This window comes from Chiloscyllium punctatum, chromosome 37, assembly GCF_047496795.1.
Source record: "Chiloscyllium punctatum isolate Juve2018m chromosome 37, sChiPun1.3, whole genome shotgun sequence".
Lineage (NCBI taxonomy): Eukaryota > Metazoa > Chordata > Chondrichthyes > Orectolobiformes > Hemiscylliidae > Chiloscyllium > Chiloscyllium punctatum.
The window spans coordinates 56,858,540-56,886,431 of record NC_092775.1 but is presented as its reverse complement, the minus strand read 5'-3'; the positions used below and the strand labels follow the sequence as shown (position 1 = coordinate 56,886,431).

The 27,892-nt window shown below is 43.7% G+C and overlaps 1 protein-coding gene across 1 annotated transcript in view; it reads right to left on the bottom strand.

Moving 5' to 3' along the window:
• Positions 1-27,892, bottom strand: part of LOC140463200 (uncharacterized) — a 64,000-nt gene extending 36,108 nt beyond the window's left edge. The window contains exons 1-4 of the mRNA XM_072556992.1: positions 27,857-27,892; positions 19,701-19,797; positions 18,671-18,817; positions 9,009-9,146 (exon numbers count right to left, since the gene is read on the bottom strand). Of these exons, the coding sequence (XP_072413093.1) occupies positions 9,009-9,146; positions 18,671-18,817; positions 19,701-19,797; positions 27,857-27,892 (418 nt within the window). The remainder of the gene's footprint in view (positions 1-9,008; positions 9,147-18,670; positions 18,818-19,700; positions 19,798-27,856) is intronic.

Genomic DNA, 27,892 nt, shown 5'->3' with positions numbered 1-27,892 from the left:
CAGTATGCCTCAGGAATAATAACGTTACTCTCTGTATACTTTAATAGTAATGACTGTTACTCCCTCAATCTGTCAATAACAATTCTTGTCACTCTTTATATATCACAATATTTAATCCCAAACTAAGCCCCATTGCTTTCAATATATCAAGCCCTGTTACTGTCTCTGTAATCTCTGTTTTGGGGTGGCATGGTGGCTCAGTGGTTAGCACTACTGCCTCACAGCACCAGGGTCCCAGGACGACTGTCTGTGTGGAGTTGGTACCTTCTCCCCCGTGTCTGTGTGGATTTCCTCCAGGTGCTGGTCAGCCAGTCTCTGTGATGTAACGCGATGTGCCCCTTTAAGGGGGATTTGTTATGTCCTGGCTCTCTTACAGAGGGATGTTATAAATCTGGTGCTGAGAGGTCTGCTCCGTGGAAAAGCAGGGTAAATAGCTTTGGGGTTTCTTTTGTTTTAAATTAGACAAAAGGGGCAGGAGTGGGTGGAGTCAGGCTCACACAGAGCCAGGGTTTTAGATTTGCCTTCAGTTGGCGAAGTTGGTTGGGGGCCGGGGTGGAGGGGTTTTGGAATTGAAGTTGCTAGATATATCTCCCTCTCTGCTGCTGCTGCAGCAAAAGGTTTGACCTCTCACTCTCTGCTGCTAAACTCATTCTGTCGGTGTTCCTTCTCCAGGACTGGAGGAGATTGCAAGTGAAGCAAATCTGTTTTGCTGAATACGCCTTTGACAAGGGTGTGATTATGCGATGCTGCTATATTGAAACAGTGGATGAGTAGTAGTTAAAAATATATTATTTTGTTACATATTTCAATAGAGTTGAAGTCATTCCAATTATTTCTTTCTTTGTGTTTTAACTGGGGTATAAGAATAAAGCGTCTTTTGCTTGAAGCCTAGTGATGTGACCAACTGAATTGCAGAAAGACCATGGGCCCTTACACTTGCCTTTAAAGAAGATAAAAAGCAAGGGTCTGGACTATCTCCTTGATAGAATCTGAGGGGGTTTGGTTTGGTCCATCATGGTGGTACCTGGTTGGATAGCATATGGAGATTCAGGAGCTGAGTACATGACCCCTCTGGATCTCTGGAGGAGTCAGTTTGTTGTATGGGGGCGTGAACTGGTAACTGCGTGAGGCCAGCTCAATGAACAGGGCATTGACTGTATGGAAGGTAAAAACAATGACTGCAGATGCTGAAAATCAAATACTGGATTAGTGGTGCTGGAAGAGCACAGCAGTTCAGGCAGCATCCAACGAGCAGCGAAATCAACGTTTCGGGCAAAAGCCCTTCATCAGGAATAAAGGCAGTGAGCCTGAAGCATGGAGAGATAAGCTAGAGGAGGGTGGGGGTGGGGAGAGAGTAGCATAGAGTACAATGGGTGAGTGGGGGAGGGGATGAAGGTGATAGGTCAAGGAGGAGAGGGTGGAGTGGATAGGTGGAAAAGGAGATAGGCAGGTCGGACAAGTCAAGGAGGCAGTAACTGAGCTGGAAGTTTGAAACTAGGATGAGGTGGGGGAAGGGGAAATGAGGAAGCTGTTGAAGTCCACATTGATGCCCTGGGGTTGAAGTGTTCCGAGGCGGAAGATGAGGCGTTCTTCCTCCAGGCGTCTGGTGGTGAGGGAGCGGCGGTGAAGGAGGCCCAGGACCTCCATGTCCTCGGCAGAGTGGGAGGGGGAGTTGAAATGTTGGGCCACAGGGCGGTTTGGTTGATTGGTGCGGGTGTCTCGGAGATGTTCCCTAAAGCGCTCTGCTAGGAGGCGCCCAGTCTCCCCAATGTAGAGGAGACCACATCGGGAGCAACGGATACAATAAATGATATTGGTGGATGATGATTCAGCCCAACCACTGGTTTGTGGTGAAGTGTTAACATGTATTACAATTGAGTGAAGCCATTAGCAAATGGGGCGCTGTTGCCTGAAGGAGGGTCTTTTGTGATGAAATTCTCCTGAGAATGGCCATCCAGGTGTAGGCTGTTTAGTTGTTTGATTTCTGGACATCAGGAAGAATAGTCACCAACCACGATCCGCGTTGAGATCGCCCCAAAGGCAGGAGGGGAAAGGGGAAGCTTCCATTCCTGCCAGTGGATAGTAAAACTTGAACAATCATATATAGTGCCTTCCCTTCAATATACCAGACCACCAGAGCTGGATACAAATAGAGGCAGGAGAAAAGAATAACTAACTAGCCAGTAACTTGGTGATCTCAGGTTTAATAAAACTGGTGCAGGTTTAGCTGGACAAGGTTAAGATTAGAGTCAGAGGGTGGTTGAGGTTCAACCACATTGTTGTAGTTCAAGAGTCATACAGAATTGTAGAATTTCATGGTACGGAAGGAGGCTATTTAATCCACCATGTCTGTACACACTGCTGAAAGAGCTAGCCAGCTAGTCCCACTCTCCAGCCCAATCACAACGTAGCCCTCTAAATTCATCACTCACAAATAGATATCCACCTCTCTTTTGAAACCTCCTGTGGAATCCTCCTCCACCCCTCTCCCCAACACCGCGTTCCAAATCCTAACAACTCTCTGAGTAAAGAAGTTTCTCTTCACCTCTCTCCTAGCTCTCTTGCTGAAAATCTTGAAATTGTGACCCCCCCCCCCTTGACTGTCATTATCAACTAATGCAAACAGAATATCCTTCATCACCATGTCAAAATTGTTCATAATTTTGAAAACCTCAATAAGGTCACCTTTTAATCCTTTCTGCTTCAAGGAATAAAAGCCCAATTTCTCAAATCATTCCTTATATCTAAAAGCCCTCCCTCTTGGTATCGTTCTAATAAATCTCCTCTGCATTCTCTCAAGAGCCTAAACAATCTTCCTTAAATAAGGTGCCTCAGACTGGATACAATACTCCAAATACGGTCTAACCAATCATTTGTAGAGGTGTAGCACCACTTCTGTGAATTTACGCTCTATGCCTCTGTTTCTCAACACAAGGATCCTATAAGGCTCTTAACAATAGTTTCAACTTGTCTGGCCACCTTCAGAGAATCATGCACGTGAACCCTAAGGTCCCTCTGCTCCTGTATTCTCCTCACAGTTTTACCATTGATCCTATATTTTATCCTTATGCTTCTTCTATCAAAATGTGTTACTTCACGTTTCTCTAAGTTGAAATTCATCTGCCGGATACCTGCTCATTTGAACAACTTGTTAATGTCTCTCTGAAGTCAGTCAGCATCACCCATTACTCTCCCTCGCTTTTATCATCTGCTAATTTAGAGATGTTACCCTCAACACCCAACTCCAAATCCTTTATATAAATCAGAGAAGGCTAGGGTCCCAACATTAACCCCTGGAGAACACCATTTTCAACTCGTCTCTGGTCTGAGAAATGGCCATCTCTACAAGTAGGCCAAACCAGGTAAGAATGACAGATTTCCCTCCCTAAAGGATATTAGTAAACCAGATGGCTTTTGCAATCAACAGCGTTTCATGGTCATTGTTAGACTAGCTTTTAATTCTCAGTTTGTGAATTGAATTCCCATGGTAATAGACAGCATTCTCATCAATGACCAGACATCACCACAGTGCCAGTCCTTTCCCTATTGCCTCACTGCAACTGAGAGAATGGAGGGGTGGTTGAAAAGCTACAAATGGCATTTGCTTGATGCAACTTAACAAGATTACAGCTCCGGAAATACCCAGAGGGAAGTTCTCGCTTGGTGAAGTTGGGTGTCAACAGAAAGCAGGAGTTCTACCTGTGAGTGAGTACTGGAGCATAGTATTCGAAATCTGGGGGAGATAGGATCCAGAAAAGGAGTATGATCAGAATAGGAACAGTTATTGAGGCAGCCCATGACAGAATAACTCTTGAGAGAACTTCAAGGCCAGATCAGCAAAAGTAAAGAATTGCGTTCCCTTGTGAAGTTCAATGAGATTTGATGACACATTGTGTCATAACATCAAAAGAAGGAATTGCTGAGAAACCCATAGGATTGATCATACTTGTATATGATGTGCGCTGTAGGAGGTTGAAGCACAATTGCTCACTTTTTACCAGTTAATTCTGAGTATTTGAAAGATGATGAATATGTACTGTGGATTATATTACTGTTCTAACTTATAAAATATTGTTGTGTTCAAACCATGGACTCTTGTGGCTTTATTCTCTTTGTAACTTCCCTGGATCTCACACTTCTCCTATTTTAATAATAAAAGTTCTTGGTCTCTACTAATTACATGATGCAGTGATCTTATCTGAGGTCACAACACAAGCTAACATAAAGGGGAATCCCACTGGTTTCTGTTGGTATGTACACAGCAAGAGTTGAAAGGTCATGTTGCAGCTATCCAGGACATTGGTGAGGCCACTTTTGGAATACTGTGTTCAATTCTGGTCCCCGGGGTATAGGAATGATGTTGTGAAACTTGCAGGGGTTCAGAAAAGATTTACAAGGATGTTGTCAGAGTTGGAGGGTTTCAGCAATAGGACAAATTTAAAAATCACAGAACACCAGGTTATTGTCCAACGGGTTTATTTGGAAGCATTAGCTTTCGGAGTGCTGCTCCTTCATCAAGTAACTGTGGAGCAGGACCATAAGACACAGAATTTATAGCAAAATATTACAGTGTCATGCAGCCGAAATGATATATTGAACAAACCTAGATTTTTAAATCTTTCATCTTTTAGAATGATTTGGAGATGCTGGTGTTGGATTGGGGTGTACAAAGTTAAAAATCACACAACACCAGGTTATAGTCCAACGGGTTTATTTGGAAGCACTAGCTTTCGGAGCGTCGCTCCTTCATCAGGTGGTTGATGAAGGTGGTTGATGAGCCACCTGATGAAGGAGTGTCACTCCGAAAGCTAGTGCTTCCAATTAAACCTGTTGGACTATTACCTGGTGTTGTGTAATCTTTTAGAATGGGTTTGCTGGTTTCGGTTCTTTGATATGTAAATCTCAGAACTTCTTTTAAGTCACATTCTCAAGACAACTTAAGATTTTATAACAAAAGGTGACATCTCAGCTCAGACAATGCCTTAAATGTGTGAGGTCAGAGTCTGTCTGTATCCCAATCTTGAGTCAGACTGGTTCTATTTCCACAGTGGAATTTACAAAATATTACATGAATTAACTGCCTGCACTAACTGCCTGCACTTGCTGCCTGCACTAACTGCCTGCACTAACTGCCTGCACTTGCTGCCTGCACTAACTGCCTGCACTAACTGCCTGCACTTGCTGCCTGCACTTGCTGCCTGCACTAACTGCCTGCACTGACTGCCTGCACTGACTGCCTGCACTAACTGCCTGCACTGACTGCCTGCACTAACTGCCTGCACTAGCTGCCTGCAGGCTGCGCGTTTTTTTGAGCAAATGTATCTGCAACTACAATTCTGCAAATACAAATGCACCCCATAGACTTACATGTGTATGAGTGTGCAGGAGTGAGAGATAGATTAAGTGTGTGCATGTGAGTGTGTGTGTGTAAGTGTGAGTGCACATGTGAAAGTGTGTGTTTGTGTGTGTGTGTAAGCTTGGTAGAATGTTTACGTGAGTGTGACCAGAGTATAAGCCTGCGAGAGGGTGCATGCGTGGGTGTGAGTGTGGGGGTAATATGTGTGTGCATGTGAAAGAACCAAAACCAGCAAACCCATTCTAAAAGATGAAGGACTTAGCAATCTAAGTTTGTTCAATATATCATTTCAGTTGCATGTAATCTTTTGCTATAAGTTCAGTGACTTATGGCCCTGCTTCACCTACACCTGATGAAGGAGCAGCACTCCAAAAGCTATTGTTTCCAAATAAACCTGTTGGACTATAACCTGGTGTTATGTGAATACCAAAGTCAAACACCAGCTCCTCCAAATCATTGATCTATAAGGACAGACTGAATAGGCTGGGACTATTTTCTCTGGAGTCTCAGAGGCTGAAAGGTGACCTCATAGATGCTTATAAAATCATGAGGAGCATGGATAGGATGAATAGCCAAGGTCTATTCCCTAAGAAAAGGCAGTCCAAAATAAGAAGGAATAGTTTAAGGTGAGAGGGAAAAATTTAAAAGGGACCTAAGGGACAACCTTTTCACACAGAGGGTGGTGCGTGTATGGAATGAGCTGTTAGAGGAAGTGGTGGAGGCTGGTACAATGACAGCAATTAAAAGGCATCTGGATGGGTACATGAGAAGGAAGGTTTACAGGGAAATGGGCCAACTGTTGGCAAATGGGGTCTGGATTAATTTAAGTTACATGGTCAGCGTGGACGTGTTGGACTGAAGGGTTTATTTCCAAGCTGTAGAGCTCCAGGACTTGAAGAGGGTGCTTATAGAAGGAATGGGGCCAATCAGAGGATTTACACATGGAGGAAGAGGTGTGTCCAATGGGTTAAATGAATATTTTGCATCTGTCTTTCCAAAAATTGAAGATGCTGCCTGACAGAGGAGGACACTCTTTCACCAGAAGGATTCAAAATTAATCGGAAGAAATCTGGCATAGATTGATAAGACATCTGGACCAGATGGGATGTGTCCGGGGAGTTTGAAGGAAGGGAGGGTAGAAAGCGCAGAGGCACTAGTTATAATATTTCAGTCTTCCCTGGATTCCTGGGAAGTGCTAGGAGACTGGAGGATGTATGGTCTTTGTCAGTTAAATTTGTAAGGATAATCCCAGCAGTTGCAGGCTGATCACTTTAACTTCAATGGTGAGGAACCTTCTACAAATAATTATGCACAGCAGCATGATGGCTCAGTGGTTAGTATTGCTGCCTCACAGTGCCAGGGATCCAGGTTCAATTCCAGCCTTGGGCTGTCTGTGTGGAGTGTGCACATTCTCCCCATGTCTGTGTGGGTTTCCTCTACGTGGTCTGGTTTCCTCCCACAGTGCAAAGATGGTTAGTTGGATTGGCCATGTTAAATCAGCACGGATTTCTAAAGGGGAAATTCATGTTTAACTAATTTGCTAGAGATTTTTTGAAGAAGTAACAGAAAGGTTCAATAAGGGTAACACTATTGATGTGGTATACATGGACTTCCAGAAGGCAATGATACTGTGGTATACAATAGTCTTATGAGGAAAGGTAGAAAAGGGATAGTAGCAATGTGGATACAAAATTGGATGAGCGATAGGAAACAGAGAGTAATAATCAATTAAACAAATATAGAATGTTGTAGAAACTCAGTAAGTCAGGCAGCAGCTGTAGAGGGAAAGCAGAAACAAACATTTTGAGTCCGGTATGACTTTAGAATCAGATGGTCAATGAATAGTTTTAAGATTGGAGGAAGGTTTGTAGTGGACTTTCCTAAGGTTCAGTATTGGGATGCTTTCTTTTCCTGATGTTCATTTGGTGATCTGGATTTTGGGGTGCAAGGTAAATTACAGAGCTTGCAGATGACACTAAACTTGGAAGTGAGCAGGACAGAGTGAGCAGAATGCTAAAAGGAGTGCAAGAGCAAGGAAGGGCGGCATGGCGGCACAGTGGTTAGCACTGCTGCCTCACAGCGCCAGAGACCCGGGTTCAATTCCTGCCTCAGGCAACTGACTGTGTGGAGTTTGCACGTTCTCCCCGTGTCTGCGTGGGTTTCCTCTGGGTGGTCCGGTTTCCTCCCACATTCCAGAAGAAAATGTGCAGGTTAGGTGAATCGGCCATGCTAAATTGCCCGTAGTGTTAGGTGAAGGGGTGAATATAGGGGAATGGGTCTGGGTGGGTCGGTGGGACTTGTTGGGCTGAAAGGCCTGTTTCCACACTGCAAGTAATCTATCTAATGTTGAACTTGTACAAGATTCCTGTCAGACCTCAGCTGGAATATTGTGTGCAGTTGTGGGCACCACATTATAGCAAAGTTGGGAATGCTTTGAAGAGAGTGCAGAAGGGATTTACTGGGATGGCTGCTGGAGGGATGAGAAACTTCAGTGATGAGGATAAATTGGAGAAGTTGGGACTGATCTCCTCGGAGAGAAGAATGCTGAGAGGAGATCTGACCGAGGTTTCCAAAATCATGAGCGAATTGGGTAAAGTAGATAGGGAGAGGCTGGTCTATCATATCTTCCTCCCATCAACACTCATGCTCTCCCCCTCCTTTTGATGCATGTAGCCCCTCCCTCTCACCCTCTCCACTGTCCCACAATGCCAATGCTACATGGCCTACTCACTCGCCAAGAACATCTCAGTCCATCTCCTCCAGCTGCATCCACACTTTCAGATCTGTCAGCCACTTCCATCTCTCTTAATACCTCCCGTTCACTCAACAGTCCCCAAATGGGGCAGGAAGAGCTACTTCAGCCAGTGAGCTGCCTGGCACTAGACTCTCACCCCTTGTGTGGAGACCACCCTGACTCTGACTGACTGCGTCTAAAAAAAAACGTCCTCTGCACTCGTATCAGAGGCTGCCCTTGGCTTACTGTGCAGGACCCTCAGTCTGAAAGCTATCTCCCTTACCTTGACTGAGGATGATGAACTGGCTTTGTGTCTGTAATAAATGACAAGGCTGTATAGAAGTACAGTGAGCCTGGTATCTCTGCCTGAGGAGGGCAGACTGCAAAAAGCTTTGGGCATTAAAGAGAGTGAGTACGAAGAGAGTAAGTGAGCAGCCTTACGATGCTGGGTACTTGGTACGGTGTGGAAAATGTTCTTGTAGCAAGGAGTTGGTGTGCCCCACAATCATACAGGGGCACTGTAGTGCGTCATGTATGTGGGTCAGAGCTGTGCCATACTGGCACAGGTGTGACTCCACCTTTGGTGGGTATGGGGTGCGTGCAGTCAGTGCCCTCCAGTGGACTCTGGGAAGCAGGAGGTCTTGAGAAGTAAGCGGCGATCTGAAGTTGCCAGGTATCCGCTCTGACATCCACATCGGTAACTGTTGATGTCTCGTTTCCTCAAGGCAGGTGGTAGTTTTCATATTCATAAGGCAAGAGATGCCCTTTGTCAATCCACATTTCTCCCTGTCCAACTTCTTGTCACCCTCACTATCTCACTGACAGTTCCATATACTCTCACTGTATCTCACTGCCACTCTCAGTCCCAATCCCATCAATACAGTGATATTCTCTGGGTATCTCGCTGTTGTACTGTACCTTTCTTGGGAGTGACGCACGAATGGCCACATCCATTCCCACAGCATTTCTGATTCCCTGGGCAGTCACTGTCGACTATACACATTTCCCCACACAGACGGACTCCGACACTTTTCTGAGGACAAGACCCTGGTTTTGCTGAAAGAATGAAACACATCACAGTTAGGGGCTGGAAATGTTGGTCAAATCTCAAATTAATCCTTGCAGTTACTGGTCTGATATCCCCTGTGTGATCCCGGCACCCTTTGTGTCCCTTTTATTCACTGTGAATGACTCTGCATGTGCTTAATATTAATTGCCTTTATGAGGGTTGGGAGTTGAAAGCTAGAGGGCATATTTTTAAGGTGGGAGGAGAAAGATTTAAAAGGGACCCAGGGGCAATATTTTCACACATGTTTCGTGTGTGGAATGAACAGGAAGTCATAGATGCTGGTAGAGCATTTGGAAGACATTTGGACAGGTACATGAATAGGAAACATTTAGAGGGATTGGGCCAAATGCAGGAAAGTGAGACTAGATTAACTTGGGGAACGTGATTGGCATAGATTAATTGGACCAAAGGGTCTGTTTCTGTGCTGAGATTAGAGTGGTGCCCACCCACTGTTTCTGTGCTGTATGACTCGATGACTGTACTTGAGTACTAACCCCTGTTACTGTTTATATACAGGCATTTGATTATACAAATTAAGAACAGTAGGCCATTCAGCCCCTTCAACCTGCTCTGTTAAGATCACGGCCGATCTGATTATTTCACATTTCTGCTTACTCCCGATAACCTTTCACCTCCTTTGTTTATCATTGATATATTTGCATCTGCCCTAAAAATATTTAAGAACTCTACTTCCAGCCCCTTTTCAGGTTCCAAAGACCCACAACTTTCCACGGGAACAAGAATTCACCTCGTCTCTGTCTTAAAAAGGCATCATCCCCTTCTGTTTAAACATGATTCTCAGGACTGGTTTCTCCCATAGGACGAAACTCTGTCTCCATGTCTTCTTTGTAAAGACCCCTCAGGATCTAATGTGTTTCAATCCAGTTGTCTCTACTATAAACCCATAACACTAGAGTGAAGTTACAGCACGGTTAGAAGCCATTTAGCCCATCATGTCTGTGCTAGTTGAATAAACGAGATGCCTATTTTAATCTTACTTTCCAGGACCTAGTCTGTGCAGGTTCCAGAAATGTGGATACAGATCATGTTCCTCTTCCATGTGATTGAAGCTTTTCACCTCCATGCCCAAACTGGGTGGTGAATTCCAGACACCCATCATTCTCCAGGGGAAAAATCTTGACTCACGTACCCCTAATCCTCCTACTAACCATTTGTGACCCCTGTTAATTGACCAGGCGCAACCCCCAACTCCTCCACACTCACCTCCAGGTGTTAGTTTAGTAAACCTTGGATTTACATCCTTCTTTACATAAGGAGATTGGTACTCCCTAAATGCAAGTGCATAATTAATATGATCTCTCTGGAGTTCTGTTGAACTAGAGTCATAAAGTCATAGAGATGTACAGCACGGAAACAGACCCTTCGGTCCAACCCGTCCATGCCGACCAGATATCCCAACCCAATCTAGTCCCACCTGCCAGCACCCAGCCCGTATCCCTCCAAACCCTTCCTATTCATATACCCATCCAAATGCCTCTTAAATGTTGCAATTGGACCAGCCTCCACCACATCCTCTGGCAGCTCATTCCATACCCGTACCACCCTCTGTGTGAAAAAGTTGCCCCTTAGGTTCCTTTTACATCTTTCCCCTTTCACCCTAAACCTATGCCCTCTAGTTCTGGACTCCCCCACCTCAGGGAAAAGACCTTGCCTATTCAGGACATAGAGCATAGAATATTACAGCGCAGTACAGGCCCTTCAGCTCTCGATGTTGCACTGACCTGTTAAACTAATCTGAAGCCTATCTATCCTACACTATTCCATTTTCATCCACATGTTTATCCAATGAACCATTTAAATGCCCTTCGACCAAGTCCGCTACCGTTGTAGGCAGGCTGTTGCACACCCTTACCACTCTCTGAGTAAATAAACTACCTCTGATATCTGACCCATATATATGACCCTTCAATTTAAAGCTATGTCTGCTTGTGCGAGCCATCACCATTCGAGGAAAAAACTCTCTGTCTACCCTATCTAACTCTCTGAATATCCTGTCCCTCAGCCTCCGACACTCCAGGGAAAACAGCCCCAGCCTATTCAGCCTCTCCCTATCGCTCAAACCCTCCAACCCTGGCAACTGAAGAATATCATCCCTCCTTTTAAGTTTGCCTCCTTTTGTGTTTGATAACATTAATGTTATCAAAATACTTTAATGATAACAAGAACATTTTATGAGCTTTGCTAATTCCTTGCTGTAGCTACGTACTAACCTTTTATGATCTGTTCACAAACGAATCGGCCTTCCTCTGTGACCCAGAGCCCTGTAATCTGTTATAACTCAAAACGAGTCTTTGTTGTTCTCTGTGTACATTGCTGTCAATCACGGTGCTCCTGGAGATACTGCAGTAAATCACTCACGCTCAGAAATAAATTTCTGCAAATCCACTTGCAGCTATATCACCGTGCTGTCAGTGTGGCTAGATCAAAATCCTGGAATTCCTTCCCTGACGACACCATGGGAGTACTGACAGCACCCCCTCCCTCCTCACCCCTCCCCCCCCCACCCCCAGAATTGCACTCATACAACAATACAGCTCACCAGCTCCTTCTGCAGGGCAACTAGGGATGGGCAATAAATGCTGGCCCAGCCAATGAGGACCACATCCCATGAACAAGCAAAGTAAAAAAAAATCACTGTCTAGCTCACTTCCATTCCCTGATTGCTTGATCTCAGGCCGTTAATGAGTAAGGTGCACAGCTCCTTGAAAGTGGAATCACAGGTAGACAAGTGGTTTAGTATGCTTGCCTTGATTGGTCAGGACAGTGAGTATAGGAGTTCGGAGGTCATGTTGCAGCTGTACAGGACATTGGTGAGGCCACTTTTAGAATATTGCATTCAGTTCTGGTCACCCTTCTACAGGAAGGATATTGTTAAGCTTGAGAAGGTGTAGAATAGATTAACAAGGATGTTGCCGCATTGGAGGATTTGAGTGATAGGGAGAGGCTGAATAGGCTGGGGCTGTTTTCCCTGGGGTGTCGGAGGCTGAGGGGTGACCTTATAGAGGTTAATAAAATCATGAGGGGCATGGATAGATCTTTTTCCCTGGGGTAGGTGAGTCCAAAACTAGAGGGCATGGAGTTAAGATGAGAGGGGAAAGCTTTAAAATGGACCCAAGAGATAATGTTTTTTCATACAGAGGGTGGTGTGTATATGGAATAAGTTGTTGGAGGAAGTGGTGGAGGCTGATACAATTACAGCATTTAAAAGGCATCTGGATGGGTATATGAATAGGAAGGATATAGAGGGATGTGGGCCAAGTGCTGGAAAATGGGACTAGATTAATTTAGAATCTCTGGTCAGCGTGGATGAATTAGGGACCGAGGGTTCTTGTGAGGTGCTAAATCCAAGTGAAGGAAAAAAGTAAATAATAGCAGAAAACAAATAGACCAATCACTAAAGGGTGTGCCAAACGTTAGTGTAGCCATAAGAAGAAAAAATCAGTTTGGTTTTATTTCCAGAGGCTGGGATTTGAAAAGTAACAAAAGGAACTTGATTTGCCTGAACAATTGAAGACAGTGTGCAGTTCCAGTCATCATTGTATAAAAAGATCTTGAGGGTGGACAGAAAATTTATAAATGATTTCAGGCTTACACATCACAAAAGGATTGATAGGATGGGTCTCTATTACCATGTAAAATGAAGGATCCAGCGGACATTTTAAAATGACCGGTTTTGATCGAGAAGATACAGAGAGAATGGTTCCTCCTGGTGGGGAAGAGTTGTCCACATAAGCTGATCTCCAAGAAATCCAGTTGGCCATTCAAAAGGAAGCTCTTTACACAGAGAGTGATGAGAAGATGGAACTGGCCATGACAGGGAATGGGGGAGATGAATAGTATTGACACACACAGGGGGAAACCTGATAAACATGGGAAGGAGAAGGTAATATAGAGTGATGATGATAGGTTTGTCAAGAAAGATGGCAAGACACTCAGGTGCAGAATAAATTCAGTGTCCCTATTACTCTCTGTGTCCTTTATACCATACTTGTTACTTTTTGTTCCCTTGATAATAATCCCTTGTCTACTCTGTGTAGATCTCTGTGAATCCTTAATATTCTGTGTGAAATACACATTAAGTATGCACAGCTTGCTGTAAGAAGCAGGTGAAAGGTCATTGGAGGAGGCCAGGCCCACAGCAACAGGTAAGACACAGCTGTACAAAATGGAAGGAAGAGGAGTAAGAGAATGATCGGGGATTTGTTGGTTAGAGGAACAGAGAGAGCCAGCAAGGTGAACTGCTTCCCAGGGACCAGACTCAAGGATATCACAGAACAACTGCATGAACCTCTTCAAGGGAAGGGTGAGCAGTCTACATCAATATCACCGATGTAGATCGGAGGAGGAATGTGGTCCGGCATTCAGGGAGGATGGAGAGGACCAAATCTGCAAGGAGACTATAGACTGGTTAGAATGGGGGATTTCCATATATAAACCAAACGACCATATGACATAGGAGCAGAAATTAGGCCATTCAGCCCATTGAGTCTGCTCCACCATTCAATCATAGCTGATAAGTTTCTCAACCTAATTCTCCTGGTTTCTCCCCAAAACCCTTGATACTCAGGAACCTATCTATCTTTGTCTTAAATATACTCAATGACCTGGCCCCACAGCCTTCTGTGGCAATGAATTCCATAGATTCACCACTCTCTGGCTGAAGAAGTTTCTCCTTATGTTCATTCGAAAAGGGTCTTCCCTTTACTCTAAGGCTGTGCCCTCGGGTCCCAGTCTCTCCTACCAATGGAAACATCTTCCCAAAATCCATTCTGTCCAGGCCATTCAGTATTCTATATGTTTCAGTTAGATCACCCCCCATCCTTCTAAAGTCCATTGAGTACAGACCCAGAGTCCTCAAACATTCCTCATACGCTAAGCTTTTCATTCCTGGGTCCATTCTCGTGAACCTCCTCTGGACCCACTCCAAGGCCAGTACATCCTTCCTGAGATATGGGGCCCAAAACTGCGCACAATACTCCAAATGTGGTCTGACCAGAGCCTTAGAAATACATCTCTGCTTTTATATTCAAGGCATCTCAAAATAAATTCCGTTATTGCATTTACCTTCCTAATTACTGACTCACCTCGCAAGTTTACCTTGAGAGAATCCTGGACTAGAACTCCCAAGTCTCTTTGCACTTCAGACTTCTGAATTTTCTCTCCATTTTGAAATACTCCATGTCTCTATTCTTCCTACCAAAGTGCATGAGCTCACACTTTCCCACATTGTACTCCACCTGCCACTTCTTTGCCCACTCTCCTAACCTGTCCAAATCCTTCTGCAGCCTCTCCCCCTCCTCAATGCTACCTGTCTCTCTATCTATTTTTGTATCGTCTGCAAACTTAGCTAGAATGCCCTCAGTTCCTGCATCTAGATCATTAATGTAGGAAGTGAAAGGTTGTGGTCCCAACACTGAGCCTTACAGGACACTATGTCTCACCAGCTGCCATCCTGAGAAAGACCCTTTTATATCCACTCTCTGTTTCCTGCCACACAGCCAAGCTTCTCTCCATGCTAGGACCTTGCCTCTGACACTATGGGCCCTTACCTTACTCAGCAGCCTCCTGTGTGACACCTTACTAAAGGCCTTCTGGAAGTCCAGGTCGATAACATCCATTGCTCTCCTTGGTCTAAGCTGCTCATTACTTCCTCAAAGAATCCTAACAGATTTGTCAGGCGTGACCTCCCCTTGATGAAACCATACTGACTTTGCCCTATTTTACCCTACATTTCCAAGTATTCAGAAATCTCATCCTTCACAATGGATTCCAGAATTTTACCCATGACCGAGGTTAGGGTAATCAGCCTGTAATTTTCCACCTTTTGCCTTACTCCCTTTTTAAACTGGGGTGTCATATTAGTGATTTTTCAGTCCTCTGGGACCCTTCGTGATTCTAGTGATTCCTAAGAGATCACCAGTAACACCTCCACCATCTCTTCAGCTATCTCCCCTAGAACTTTGGCATCTCCCCTAGTCCATCTCGTCCAAGTGATTTATTCACCTCCAGATCATTCAGTTTTCCTAGCACCTTTTCCTTGATGATGACCACCATACTCAGCTCTGCCCCCTCACTCTCTTGAATTTTTGGGATATTATTTGTGTCTTCCATCGTGAAGACTGATACAAAATAATTACTCGGTTCCTCAGCCATTACCTGTTCCCTCGTGGTCTCCACCACAAGCTGCTCCAGAAAACCATCTCGTAGACGTTCCACAAATTCCTTTTCTTGCAATCCACTGCCAACCTGATTTTCCCAGTCCACCTGCATATTGAAATCCCTCATGATCACTGGAACCTTGCCTTTCCTACACACCTTTTCTATCTCCGAGTGTATGTTGTGCCCCAGCTCCTGACCATATTTGGAAGTCTGTACATAATTCCAACTCTGGATGTTTTAACCTTTGCGTTTCCTCAATTCTACCCACACAGATTCTACACCATCTGACACGACTTTGTATCTTACTTCTAATTTAATTTAATTTCTTATTAATGAGGCAACCCCACCCTCTCTGCCCACCTGTCTATCTTTTTGATAGGATGCATATTCTTGAATATTCATATCCCTTGCAGCCGTGTCTCTGTGATACCTACCAATCTGCGCCACAAGCTTATTTACTGAATTAGTTATACTGCATGCATTCAGATGTAACACCTACAGTCCTGTATTAACTGTCCCTCTTCTCATAGAACATAGAACATAGAAAAGTACAGGCCCTTAGGCCCACGCTGTTTTGGGCCTAATGTAAAATATAATAATTTAACCTACGCCCCCCACAATTCACTGCTATCCATGTTCATGTCCAGCAGTCGCTTAAATGTCCCCAATGACTCTGCTTCCACCACCACCACTGGCAACACATTCCATGCGTTCACAACTCTCTGCGTAAAGAACCTACCTCTGATGTCTCCTCTATACCTTCCTCCTAATATCTTCAAACTATGACCCCTCGTACCCCTCAATTCTGCCCTGGGGAATTGTCATTGTCATTTGTTTATCCAATGTGCTTGAAGTTTGATTGCTCACCTTTTCCATACACTGTCCTATTTGTGTCTGTGCTGGAGATTTTAACAACCTCTCCTGAGTTCAAAATCACACAACACCAGGTTATAGTCCAACAGGTTTAATTGGAAGCACACTAGCTTTCGGAACGTCGCTCCTTCATCAGGTGATAGTGGAGGGCTCGATCGTAACCCAGAATTTATAGTAAAAATTTACAGTGTGATGTAACTGAAATTATACATTGAAAAATTGATTGTCTGTTAAGCCTTTCATCTGTTAGAATACAGTGATAGTTTCACTTCTTTCATGTGTAAATCACAAAACCCTTTTTTAAAAGGTGCATTCTCGGGTTAGCTGTTAACAATGGTGATAGCTCGACAATATGTTGAAGATGTTAGCCCCCTGTGTTCTCTGTCTACACCATGATGTTTAGATTGATTCTAATCTAAAAAGTGAGATAACAGAGTTTTACATAAATTCATGCAGTTTTTGAGCTCGGAGTTCTACATGAATGTATGCAGTTTTTGAGCAAAGTACAATGTAACTCTGCAAGTACAAATTCACCCCACAAAATATATGTGTGCATGTTGGTCTTTGTCTGTCTGTGGGTGTGTGTCTGTCTGGGGTGGGGGTAGTGAGTGTGAGAAAGTGTGTGTGTGTGTAGTGAGTGCAGAGTGTCTTAAGTCTGTGAGGGGGTGCATGTGTGAGTGTGGGAGTGTGTGTGTCTATAAGAGTGTGTGTGGGTGTCTGTGTGTACCTGTGTCCATGTGTATGTGAGAGTGTGTGTGTGTAGGAATATCTATGTGTGTGTGTAGTGCAATGGCGATCATCTGTAATGTGACATGAACCCAATGTCCAGGTTGAGGCCCTCCCTATGAGTACCGAACTTAGCGATCAGCCTCTGCTCGGCCACTTTCCTCTGCTGCCTGTCCCGAAGTCCACCTTGGAGGATGGTCACCCGAAGGTCCGAGGCTGAATGTCCTGGACCACTGAAGTGTTAAAAACTGCATGAATTTATGTAAAACTCTGTTATCTCACTTTTCAGATTAGAATCAATCTAAACATCAGGTCATAGACAGAGCAGTCCAAAGATGTGCAGGTCAGGTGAATTGGCCATGCTAAACCTCCTGTAGTGATAGGTGCATTAATCAGAGGGAAATGGGTCTGACTGGTTTACTCTTTGGGGGGGTCGGTGTGGACTTATTGGGCCGAAGGGCCTGTTTCCACACTGTAGAGAATCTAATCTAATGCTATCCATGCCCCTCATGATCTTATAAACATCTATAAGGTCACCCCTCAGCCTCCATCGCTTCAGGGAAAACAGCCCCAGCCTGTTCAGCCTCTCCCTGTTGCTCAAATCCTCCAACCCTGGCAACATCTTTTTAAATCTTTTCTGAACCCTTTCAAGATTCACAACATCTTTCCGATAGGAAGGAGATAAGAATTGCATGCAATATTACAACAGTGGTCTAGCCAGTGTCCTGTTTAGCTGCAATATGACCTCCCAACTCCTGTACTCAATACTCTGACCAATAAAGGAAAGCATACCAAACACCTTCTTCACTATCCTATCTACCTGCGACTCCACTTTCAAGGAGCTATGAACCTGCACTCCAAGGTCTCTTTGTTCAGCAACACTCCCTAGGACCTTACCATTAAGTGTACAAGTCCTGCAAAGATTTGCTTTCCCAAAATGCAGCACCTCGCATTTATCTGAATTAAACTCCATCTGCCACTTCTCAGCCCATTGGCCCATCTGGTCAAGATCCCGATCAAGAAAGGATGAAAAGTAGAGGACCCAACACTCCATTGGTCACAGGCCTCCAGTCTGGAAAACAACCCTCCACCACCACCCTCTGTCTTCTACCTTTGAGCCAGTTCTGTATCCAAATGGCTAGTTCTCCCTGTATTCCATGAGATCTAACCTTGCTAACCAGTCTCCCATGGGGAACCTTGTCGAATGCCTTACTGAAGTCCTTATAGATCACATCCACCACTCTGCCATCATCAATCCTTTGTTACTTCTTCAAAAAACTCAATCAAGTTTGTGAGACATGATTTCCCACGCACAAAGCCATCCTGACTATCCCGAATCAGTCATTGCCTTTCCAGATACATGTACATCCTGTCCCTCAGGATTCCCTCCAACAACTTGCTGTCACATGTAACAAGATACAGTGTGAAGTATTGTTTTGCATGCTATTCAGGCAACCCATACCTCACATAAGTACATCAGGAAAATAGAAGAGCATGCAGAATATAGTGTTACAGGCTACAGAGAAGGCACAGAAAAAGATCACCTTTTATATATGAGAGGGCCATTCAAAGCTGAGAAAAAGTTCTTCAATCTGTTGGTATGTGTTTTAAAAACTTTGTATCTTCTACGCAATGGAAGAGAGTGTAACCGGGGTATGAATGGTCTTTGATTAGTTTAACTGCTTTCCCAAGTCAGCAGGAAGTGTTGACCAAGTCAATAGAAGGATCTTACCTTTCCGAGGAGAGACACAAACATGGCCACAACCATTACTGCAGCATTTCTTATTTCCTACACAGTCACTGTCACCTCTGCACAATTCTGCACAGAGTCCACCTCGAGTCGGCTTAGCAGGACAGGAGCCTGGTTTAACTGTTGGAACTAAACACATCACCATTAGGCCATTCGGGTCAATTATCATTCATTACCTACCTCAGTACTAATCCCTGTAACTCTTTATGCATCTCAGTACTGTTCCCTGTCACTGTGTCTGTACCTGAATACTAATTCTTGTTGATACCTTTGTATCTCTGTACATACACCTGGACTAGTAATCCCAGCGCCGGGCTAATGTTCTCGGTTTGGAGCAACATGGACATTGTGATATTTGAATCAATTAAAAATCTGAAGTTAGAGGGTTCCAAGATAGCGGTGATCCAGCAAGTCTGAGTCTATAGTGCTCCTCCCTAGACCTGGGCAAAGTGAGTCACCCGCCCCCCACCACATTCACCAAATCATTTAAAATAGTTTTTACTTAATGTAATTAGTTGCTCAATACTAAATTTAAACAGTCTAGTCTCCTGTGAAAATGACTAGTGGGAAAGGAGCCTGCAGTTCTCAGCAGGCAGCAGCCCCTCCCCCACCCTCCCCAGCTGGTGGCGAGCCTCGCAGAAATAATCTCTAAACTCGACGCGAAGGTCGAGGCTTTCAGTGAAGAGTCCCGAAGCCGATGGAATTCACTCTCGGCCGCGCTACAAAAGCATGGCCAAGACATTGAAGAAATTGAGCGCTGAGTCGGAGGGGCAGAGCTAAAGGCCGCGACCTCCGAGATCATAGCAGAATCGGCTGTGGATCGGGTCTGGACTCTCGAACAGCGAGTCCAGACCTTAGAGAATCACATTGATGTCGTCGATAAAATATTTGTTTGCTGGGCCTTCCTGAACGGGAGGAGGAAGGCCAGCTTACAGTGTTCCTCGAGCAGTGGCTTCCACAGCTGTTAAATCTGGAGGCTGGATCAGGTTAGGTAAGGGTGGAATGGGCCTACCGGGTTGCAGTGCATGGGCCCGGCTCGAACCAGCGCCCCCGCCCAGTCCTGTTCCGGCTGCAGAGCTACAAGGAGAGGCAGATGCTCTTGGAAGCCTCTAGAAATCTTGGAAAAGATTCCCAAGCTATGATCTATAAAGGATCCTAGATCATGTTATTCCAGGACTTTTCCCCAGCTCTGGTCTGAAAGAGGAAGGCGTTCGATGAGGCGAAGAAGCGTTTAAGGGACTTAAATATTCAGTACTCCTTACACTACCCAGCGACACTACGCTTTAACCATGAAGGATCCGTGTATAACTTTGGATCACCAGAAAAGGCTAAGGAATTCTTGGACTCTCTTAGATAAACTGTAAGAAATAATGGATGTTGGTTTGCTTTCCCCCCCACTCCGGTTTATATCCCCCCTCCCTTTTTTTAATTATATTAAGCCCTTTTTTTTACCTTACTGTTTAATATTATCTTGGGGGGTGGGGAGAGGGGTTTATTTATTTGTTCTCTACTTAACGATTTTCTACCCCTTTTTATATATATATTTATACAGGCCGGGGGGTCTAGTTAATGTTGGTGGGGGGAGGTGGTTACCTCATCCTATTTTATCTCTGTCTCTAGGAGCAGGGTTGTTTTCCCTTGTTATTTTGTATTATTATATTTAATTATTACTTGTTGAGGTTGTAATTTTATAGTTATATATGTTTATACATGGTATTAACATTACCAAATATATCCAGGTGTTGGTGTGGGTGGGGGGGTGGGGGTAGGGTGCTCACTGTTAACCCTAGCTCTGTAGTATATTTGAATTATCTTCATCCTATTGAGGAGCACCTGGGTCAAGGGTGGGGCATTGGTTGGGAGAGGATATGATGGACCTTTGGAGAGGAAGTGATACCCCCTGGGAACAAGGGGGAAATCTCCATTTAATTACGTTTTATATTTAGAACTAGTTTTTTGTTATACCGTTGTGAGTGTATTAGAGAGCCTTTATTTTTGTGAATTTTATATGTTCTATGCTCGGGATGTTCTGGATAGGATTTCCCCTCCCGAGGGGTCTCGGATTTGCCCGGATGATTATGGTTGATCAGTCGGTTAAGTGGTGCACCTGGAATGTCAAGGGGAGTAATTCTCCAGTCAAAAGGAAGAAAATATTATCAAATCTTAAGAAAGAAAGCGTTGATATAGCTCTCCTACAGGAGACACACCTGTCAGATAAAGAACACTTGAAATTACGAGAGGGTGGATTTGATCAGCCCTTTATTTCTTCTTTCAGCTCAAAAAGTAGGGGAGTTGTTATTCTTATTCGGAAGAATTTCCCTTTCAAACTCCTAAATCAGATAAAAGATGAATCTGGATGATATATTCTGATTAAAGCCCTTATAAATGGAGAGCAATATGGGATTTTAAATTTGTATTGCCCCCCCAGCACACCCCTTTAAATTTATAACGGAAGCCTTCTCAAAATTGATGGCTTTTGGTGCCCATCATACAATTATAGGGGGAGACTTTAATTGTATTATGGATCCGGAAATAGATAGGATTCCCAAAAGTACTGCAGGAGTATCTCCCAGATCTAGACAATTGGTGGATCTGAACAAAGAATTAGGATTAGTAGATGTATGGAGATGTCCTCATCCACAGGGCAGAGATTTTACTTTCTACTCCAATCCACATAAATGTCATACCAGAATTGATATGTTCTTTGCCCCTTCGATTTTTTAAAATTCCTTATCATCCTGTAAAATAGGCAGTATAGCACTTTCTGACCACGCTGCTGTATATATGGAAACTAAGGCGAGGAACAATGGGACATCCCCTCGGCATTGGCGTATGGACCCCTTTCTAATGAAAGACAGTAAATTTGTAAAGTTCTTCTCTCAAGAATTTAAAACGTTTTTAGAAATTAATTCAGGTATGGTTGGCAACCCATCAATGATGTGGGAGACCATCAAAGCTTACACGCGAGGTTTGATCATCTCCTACTCAGCGACCCAGAAAAAATTAAAGGGAGAACAACAGCGTCTGCTTGAAGCTCGCTTAAAAGCAGCTGAAACAGCATACACTGATAGACCTTCTATTATTAAATTACAAAGGATTACGGCCCTTAGGACAGCTCTAAACACTACGCTCACCCTAACAGCTAAGAGGGAAATATTATTTGCAAAACAAAGGTTATATGAAAATGGCGACAAACCGGGTAGATACTTAGCATTTCTTGCAAAGAAAGAAAAGGCCCCTCAGACTATTACGTCTATCAAGGAAAGTACGGGTATTCTGACTCATGATCATAAAAGGATTAATGCAATCTTTAGAGAATTTTGTTCTGAGTTAAATAAATCGCAGGATTATGAAGATAGGACTAGGAGGATGCAGTCATTTTTAAAAACCTGACCTTTCCGGGTCTAACTCCGGAACAGGTATCGGTCCTAAATGCTCCTCTAACAATCCAAGAAATACTTGACCCAATCAGGCAACTTCAGAGCGATAAGGCACCGGGCCCAGATGGTTTTCAAGCTGAATTTTATAAAGATTTACAGAAATATTGGCTGGTCCACTTATGGACATGTATAACTATGCATATAGTCAGGGCTGTCTCCCGCCTTCACTGAAAGAGGCAAATATCTCTCTTATCCTTAAAGAAGGAAAGGATCCAGAAGATTGTACATCATACAGACCAATATCCTTGTTAAATGGAGATTTTAAAATCCTCTCTAAAATGTTAGCATTGAGGCTCGGAAGGGTATTGCCACATAAAGGAGGATCAGACGGGGTTTATTAAGGGCCGTAGAGCATCCAATACTGTTATAAGGGTTTTGAATGTGATTCAAGCCTGCCATAAAGATACCAGGAGTAGTAGTCTCATTAGACGTGGAAAAGGCATTCGATAGGGTTGAATGGTCATATTTGTTTTACACATTGGAAAGGTTTGGCTTTGGAAAGGTGTTTACCAAATGGGTCTCAACATTGTATAGTGATCCCAAAGCAGTTGTGGTTACCAATGGATTAGGTTCGGATAGCTTCAGTGTGGGTAGGGGCTGCCATCAGGGATGCCCTCTCTCGCCATTGTAATTTACGCTAATAATTGAACCACTAGCAGAAGCTATACGGGCTGATCCTAATATAACGGCCCCGAGGATTGGTACAGGTAAACATAAAATTACCCTTTATGCAGATGATGTTCTTCTATTCCTCAGTAATCCTCTGATGTCCGTACCTCACCTAATCCAAGTTATTAATACATTTAGCGCATTCTCAGGCTATAAAATTAATTTCTCAAAATCGGATGCTATGCCAATGGGTGGCCTTGCTATGACACCCCACTTAATCGATGGATCCCACTTTCCCTTTCGGTGGTCCCTGGAGGGTTTCTTATATTTAGGTATTTTTATCACCCCAGTATTTGGTCAGTTATACAAGGCTAACTTTGTGCATTTACTGGAAAGGATAAGGCAGGACCTCCAGCGATGGGGAGACCTTCCAATTTCCTGGCTGGGTAGAATAGCACTAATTAAAATGAATGTCCTGCCCCGTCTCCTATACCCTATGAGAATGCTTCCGGTGATGCTGCCGAGGCTGGCTCTACGTAAATTATATGGCTGGTTGGGTTCCTTTATCTGGAATCATAGACGGCCCCACATTAAGCTGAAGAAGCTACAGCATCCACAGGCAAGGGGAGGATTGAACTTCCCAGATTTTAGGAAATATCAGTTAAGTTCCCTATTAAGTTACATAGCTGATTGGGTCTTGTCTGATCCACAATCAATCTGGTTGGACATTGAAGCTTCTCAAGTAAAATTCTGGATTAGTGGTGCTGGAAGAGCACAGCAGTTCAGGCAGCATCCAAGGAGCTTCGAAATCGACGTATCGGGCAAAAGCCCTTCATCAGGAAAATGCCCACTTATTAACCTTTTATTTTCAGACAAGAAGATAATCATTACAGATCACTGTAAAAACCCTATAATACTAAACACAATTAAAGTTTGGAATATAATGTGGCAAAATGAGGGTAATTCACAGAAAACATCCCCCTACGCACAGATAGTGGGAGCATGGGGATTCCAACCGGGGTTTACAGATGCCACTTTTAAACTCTGGAGATCCAGGGGTATCTCATGTCTCGGGGACCTATTTAAAGATGGGGTCCTGATGTCTTTTGAACAGCTGCGTCAGAAATTCAGATTACCTAATGGGAGACCTCTATCGATACTTCCAAATTCGAGATTATATACAGAAGAAGACTACGTTATTAGATAGTCTTTATAAATCAGATAGAGAATGTCGTGTCCTATGACCAATGGGGGTATCCTCCATCAGTACTATTTATCATTTACTACATGATGAAGTATCGGGAGATATGGACAATCTGCTTAAAACATGGGATCAGGATTTGGGACTAGAAATCTCTATAGAAACATGGAATGACATTTGGGAAAATGCTAGAAGAATTACTATCTGTAACAGAACCCAGGCTATCCAGCTGAAGATACTTCATAGGGCCCATATAGCACCGGATCGATTGGCAAAATTTAAGGCAGGAGCATCTCCAATGTGTCCCAAATGTAAAATAGAGGTGGGCACTCTTGTACATTGCTTATGGACCTGTCATAAGATCCGTAGATATTGGACTAAAGTAGCAAGTACTCTGACAGAAATTTTAGGAACGGAAATTAAAGTGGACCCTGTATCTCTCCTTTTGGGCTTTTCGAACTTTCCCTCCCTGGACATGTAAGGGAAGAGACTATTTTCTATTCTCTCTTTCTGTGCAAGGAAAAATATTTTGGTGAACTGGGTGGCTGAGGGCCCCCCGGACTTTCAAATTGGTACAGATTAATTATGGAATGTATTCCCCTTGACTTCCTTATAAATATGGTGCACCGAAAGACCGAATTATTTTATAAAATATGGCAGCCCTTCTTGAATTACATAAATATAGATATTTCGGCTATCCTAACAAGGGCTTTTATTTAATTGAGATTACAAACCTGGCTGGTCCGGGGCCCCTTAGGAGAGGAATCCCGCAAGAATACGGGTTTTATTACATTTGATGTTAACACATTCCGAGCATGTATCTTACTACCCAATTGCTGTGATATCAGTCGGTTTTTTTTCTCTTATTTGAATAATGTAAGAGACTTAATTATACACTCTGGTTAGTTGTAGGTTAGATTAGTAGTTAGTTGAGTTTTGTTTTTTTTCTCTCTGTATTTTTCTTTTGTTAAATTTTGTTCTAATTTAGATTTAATTGTATATCAATGTTTATACTTGAGTTTATTTTTATTTTGTAAACTTGTAAAACCATGTTAAATTTTCAATAAAAATATCTATTTAAAAAAATCTGAAATTAAAACCTGGACCAGTGGAGACCATGTGACCATCGTCAATAATTATATTACCATAAAACATCCAGTCCATTGCTGTTTATCAGAGAAGGAAATCTTCCATCCTTACCTGGTCTGGTCTACATGTGACTCCAGACCCACAGCAATGTGACCGACTCTAATCTGCCCTCTGGAATGGTCCAGAAAGTCTCACACTCACTGTTCTTCATTATTACTCTCATTATATCTCACTGTTACTCACACTGTATCTCACTGACACTCACTGTTACTCTTATTGTATCACACTATCTCTTAGTATCAGTCTCAATATATCTCACTGGCCCTTCCTTTCAATACTGGTCACTGTTACTCTCACTATATCTCACTGACCCCCACTGTTACTCTCACTGTATCTCACTGACCCCCACTGTTATTCTCACTGTATCTCACTGACCCCCACTTTTTCTCTCACTGTATCTCACTGACCCACCAGTTACTCTCACTGTATCACACTATCCCCCACTGTTACTCTCACTGTATCTCACTGACCCCCCACTGTTATTCTCACTGTATCTCACTGGCCCCCACTGATACTCTCACTGTATCTCACTAACCCCCACTGTTACTCTCACTGTATCTCACTGACCCCCCACTGTTACTCTCACTGTATCTCACACATCCACACTGTTACTCTCAATGTATCTCACTAACCCCCACTGTTACTCTAACTGTATCTCACTGACCCCCCCCCACTGTTACTCCCACTGTATCTCACACACCCCCACTGTTACTCTCACTGAATCTCACTGACCCCCTACTGTTATTCTCACTGTATCTCACTGACCCCCCACTTTTATTCTCACTGTATCTGACTGACCCCCCACTGTTATTGTCACTGTATCTCACTGATCTTCCACTGTTACTCTCACTGTATCTCACACACCCCCACTGTTACTCTCACTGAAGCTCACTGACCCCCTACTGTTATTCTCACTGTATCTCACTGACCCCCACTATTATTCTCACTGTATCTCACTAACCCCCACTGTTACTCTCACTGTATTTCACTAACCCCCACTGTTACTCTCACTGTATCTCACTGACCGCCCACTGTTACTCTCACTGAATCTCACTGACCCCCTATTGTTGTTCTCACTGTATCTCACTGACCCACCACTATTATTCTCACTAACCCCCACTGTTACTCTCACTGAATCTCACTAACCCCCTACTGTTGTTCTCACTGTATCTCACAGACCCCCCACTGTTATTCTCACTGACCCTCCACTGTTATTCTCACTGTATCTCACTGACCCCCCACTGTTATTCTCACTGTATCTCCCTGACCCCCACTGTTACTCTCACTGTATCTCAGTGACCTCCACTGTTACTCTCACTGTATCTCACTGACCCACCACTGTTATTCTCACTGTATCTCACTGACCCCACTGTTACTCTCACTGTATCTCACTAACCCCCATTGTTACTCTCACTGTATCTCACACACCCCCACTGTTACTCTCACTGTATCTCACTAACCCCCACTGTTGCTCTAACTGTATCTCACTGACCCCCCACTGTTACTCCCATTGTATCTCACAATCCCCACTGTTACTCTCACTGTATCTCACTAACGCCCACTATTACTCTCACTGTATCTCACTGATCCCCCACTGTTATTCTCACTGTATCTCACTGACCCCCCACTGTTATTCTCACTGTATCTCACTGACCCTCCCACTATTATTCTCACTGTATCTCACTGACCCACCACTGTTATTCTCACTCTATCTCACTGACACTCACTGTTACTCTCACTGTATCTCACTAATCCCCACTGTTACTCTCACTATATCTCATTAATCCCCACTGTTACTCTCACTGTATCTCACTGACCCCCCAATGTTATTCTCACTGTATCTCACTGACCCCCACTGTTACTCTCACTGTATCTCACTAACCCCCACTGTTACTCTCACTGTATCTCACTAACCCCCGCTGTTACTCTCACTGTATCTTACTAACCCCCTACTGTTACTCTCACTGTATCTCACTGACCCCCCCCACTGTTACTCCCACTGTCTCACTGACAGTCTTTGATATTCTCACGAGCTCACTGACTCCCACTGTTACTCTCACTGTATCTCACTGACCCCCACTGTTACTCTCACACCATCACATTATCATTCATTATGACTCTCACTGTATCTCAATGTCAGTTCATGTTACTGTCAGTGCTAGTCACATTAACTCTCACTGTTTTTCACTGCCACTCACTACATATGATTGTCACCTCCTGTTATTCTCATTGTAACTCACTGCCAGACATTGCCACATTGTCCCCTGTTACTCTCACCGTATCTCACTGACACTTCGTATTACACTCACTGTGTCTCACTATCACTCTGTGTTTCTCTCATTCAAAATCACATCATTGCAATGATATTCTCCTTGTATTCAGCTGTTGGATTTGATTTCATTTGATTTGAGATTGTCACATGTCCCAAGTTAGAGTGAAAAGTGTTGTTTTGCGAGCTAACCAGCCAAATCATACCTTACATGAGGACGTCAGGATAATAGAACATAATGAACAAAATAGTGTTATAACTACAGAGAAGGTGCAAAGAAAGATCCACTCTAATGTATGAGAAGTCTGTTCATAAGTCTGATATCAGCAGGGAAGAAGCTGTTCTTGAATCTGTTGGTGCATGTTTTCAAACTTTTGTATCTTCTGCCTGATGGAAGTGGGTGGAAGAGTGTGTAACCGGGGTATGAATGGTCTTTGATTAGTTTAACTGCTTTCCCGAGTCAGCAGGAAGTGTAGACCGAGTCAATGGAAGGATCTTACCTTTCCGAGGAGAGACACAAACATGGCCACAACCAT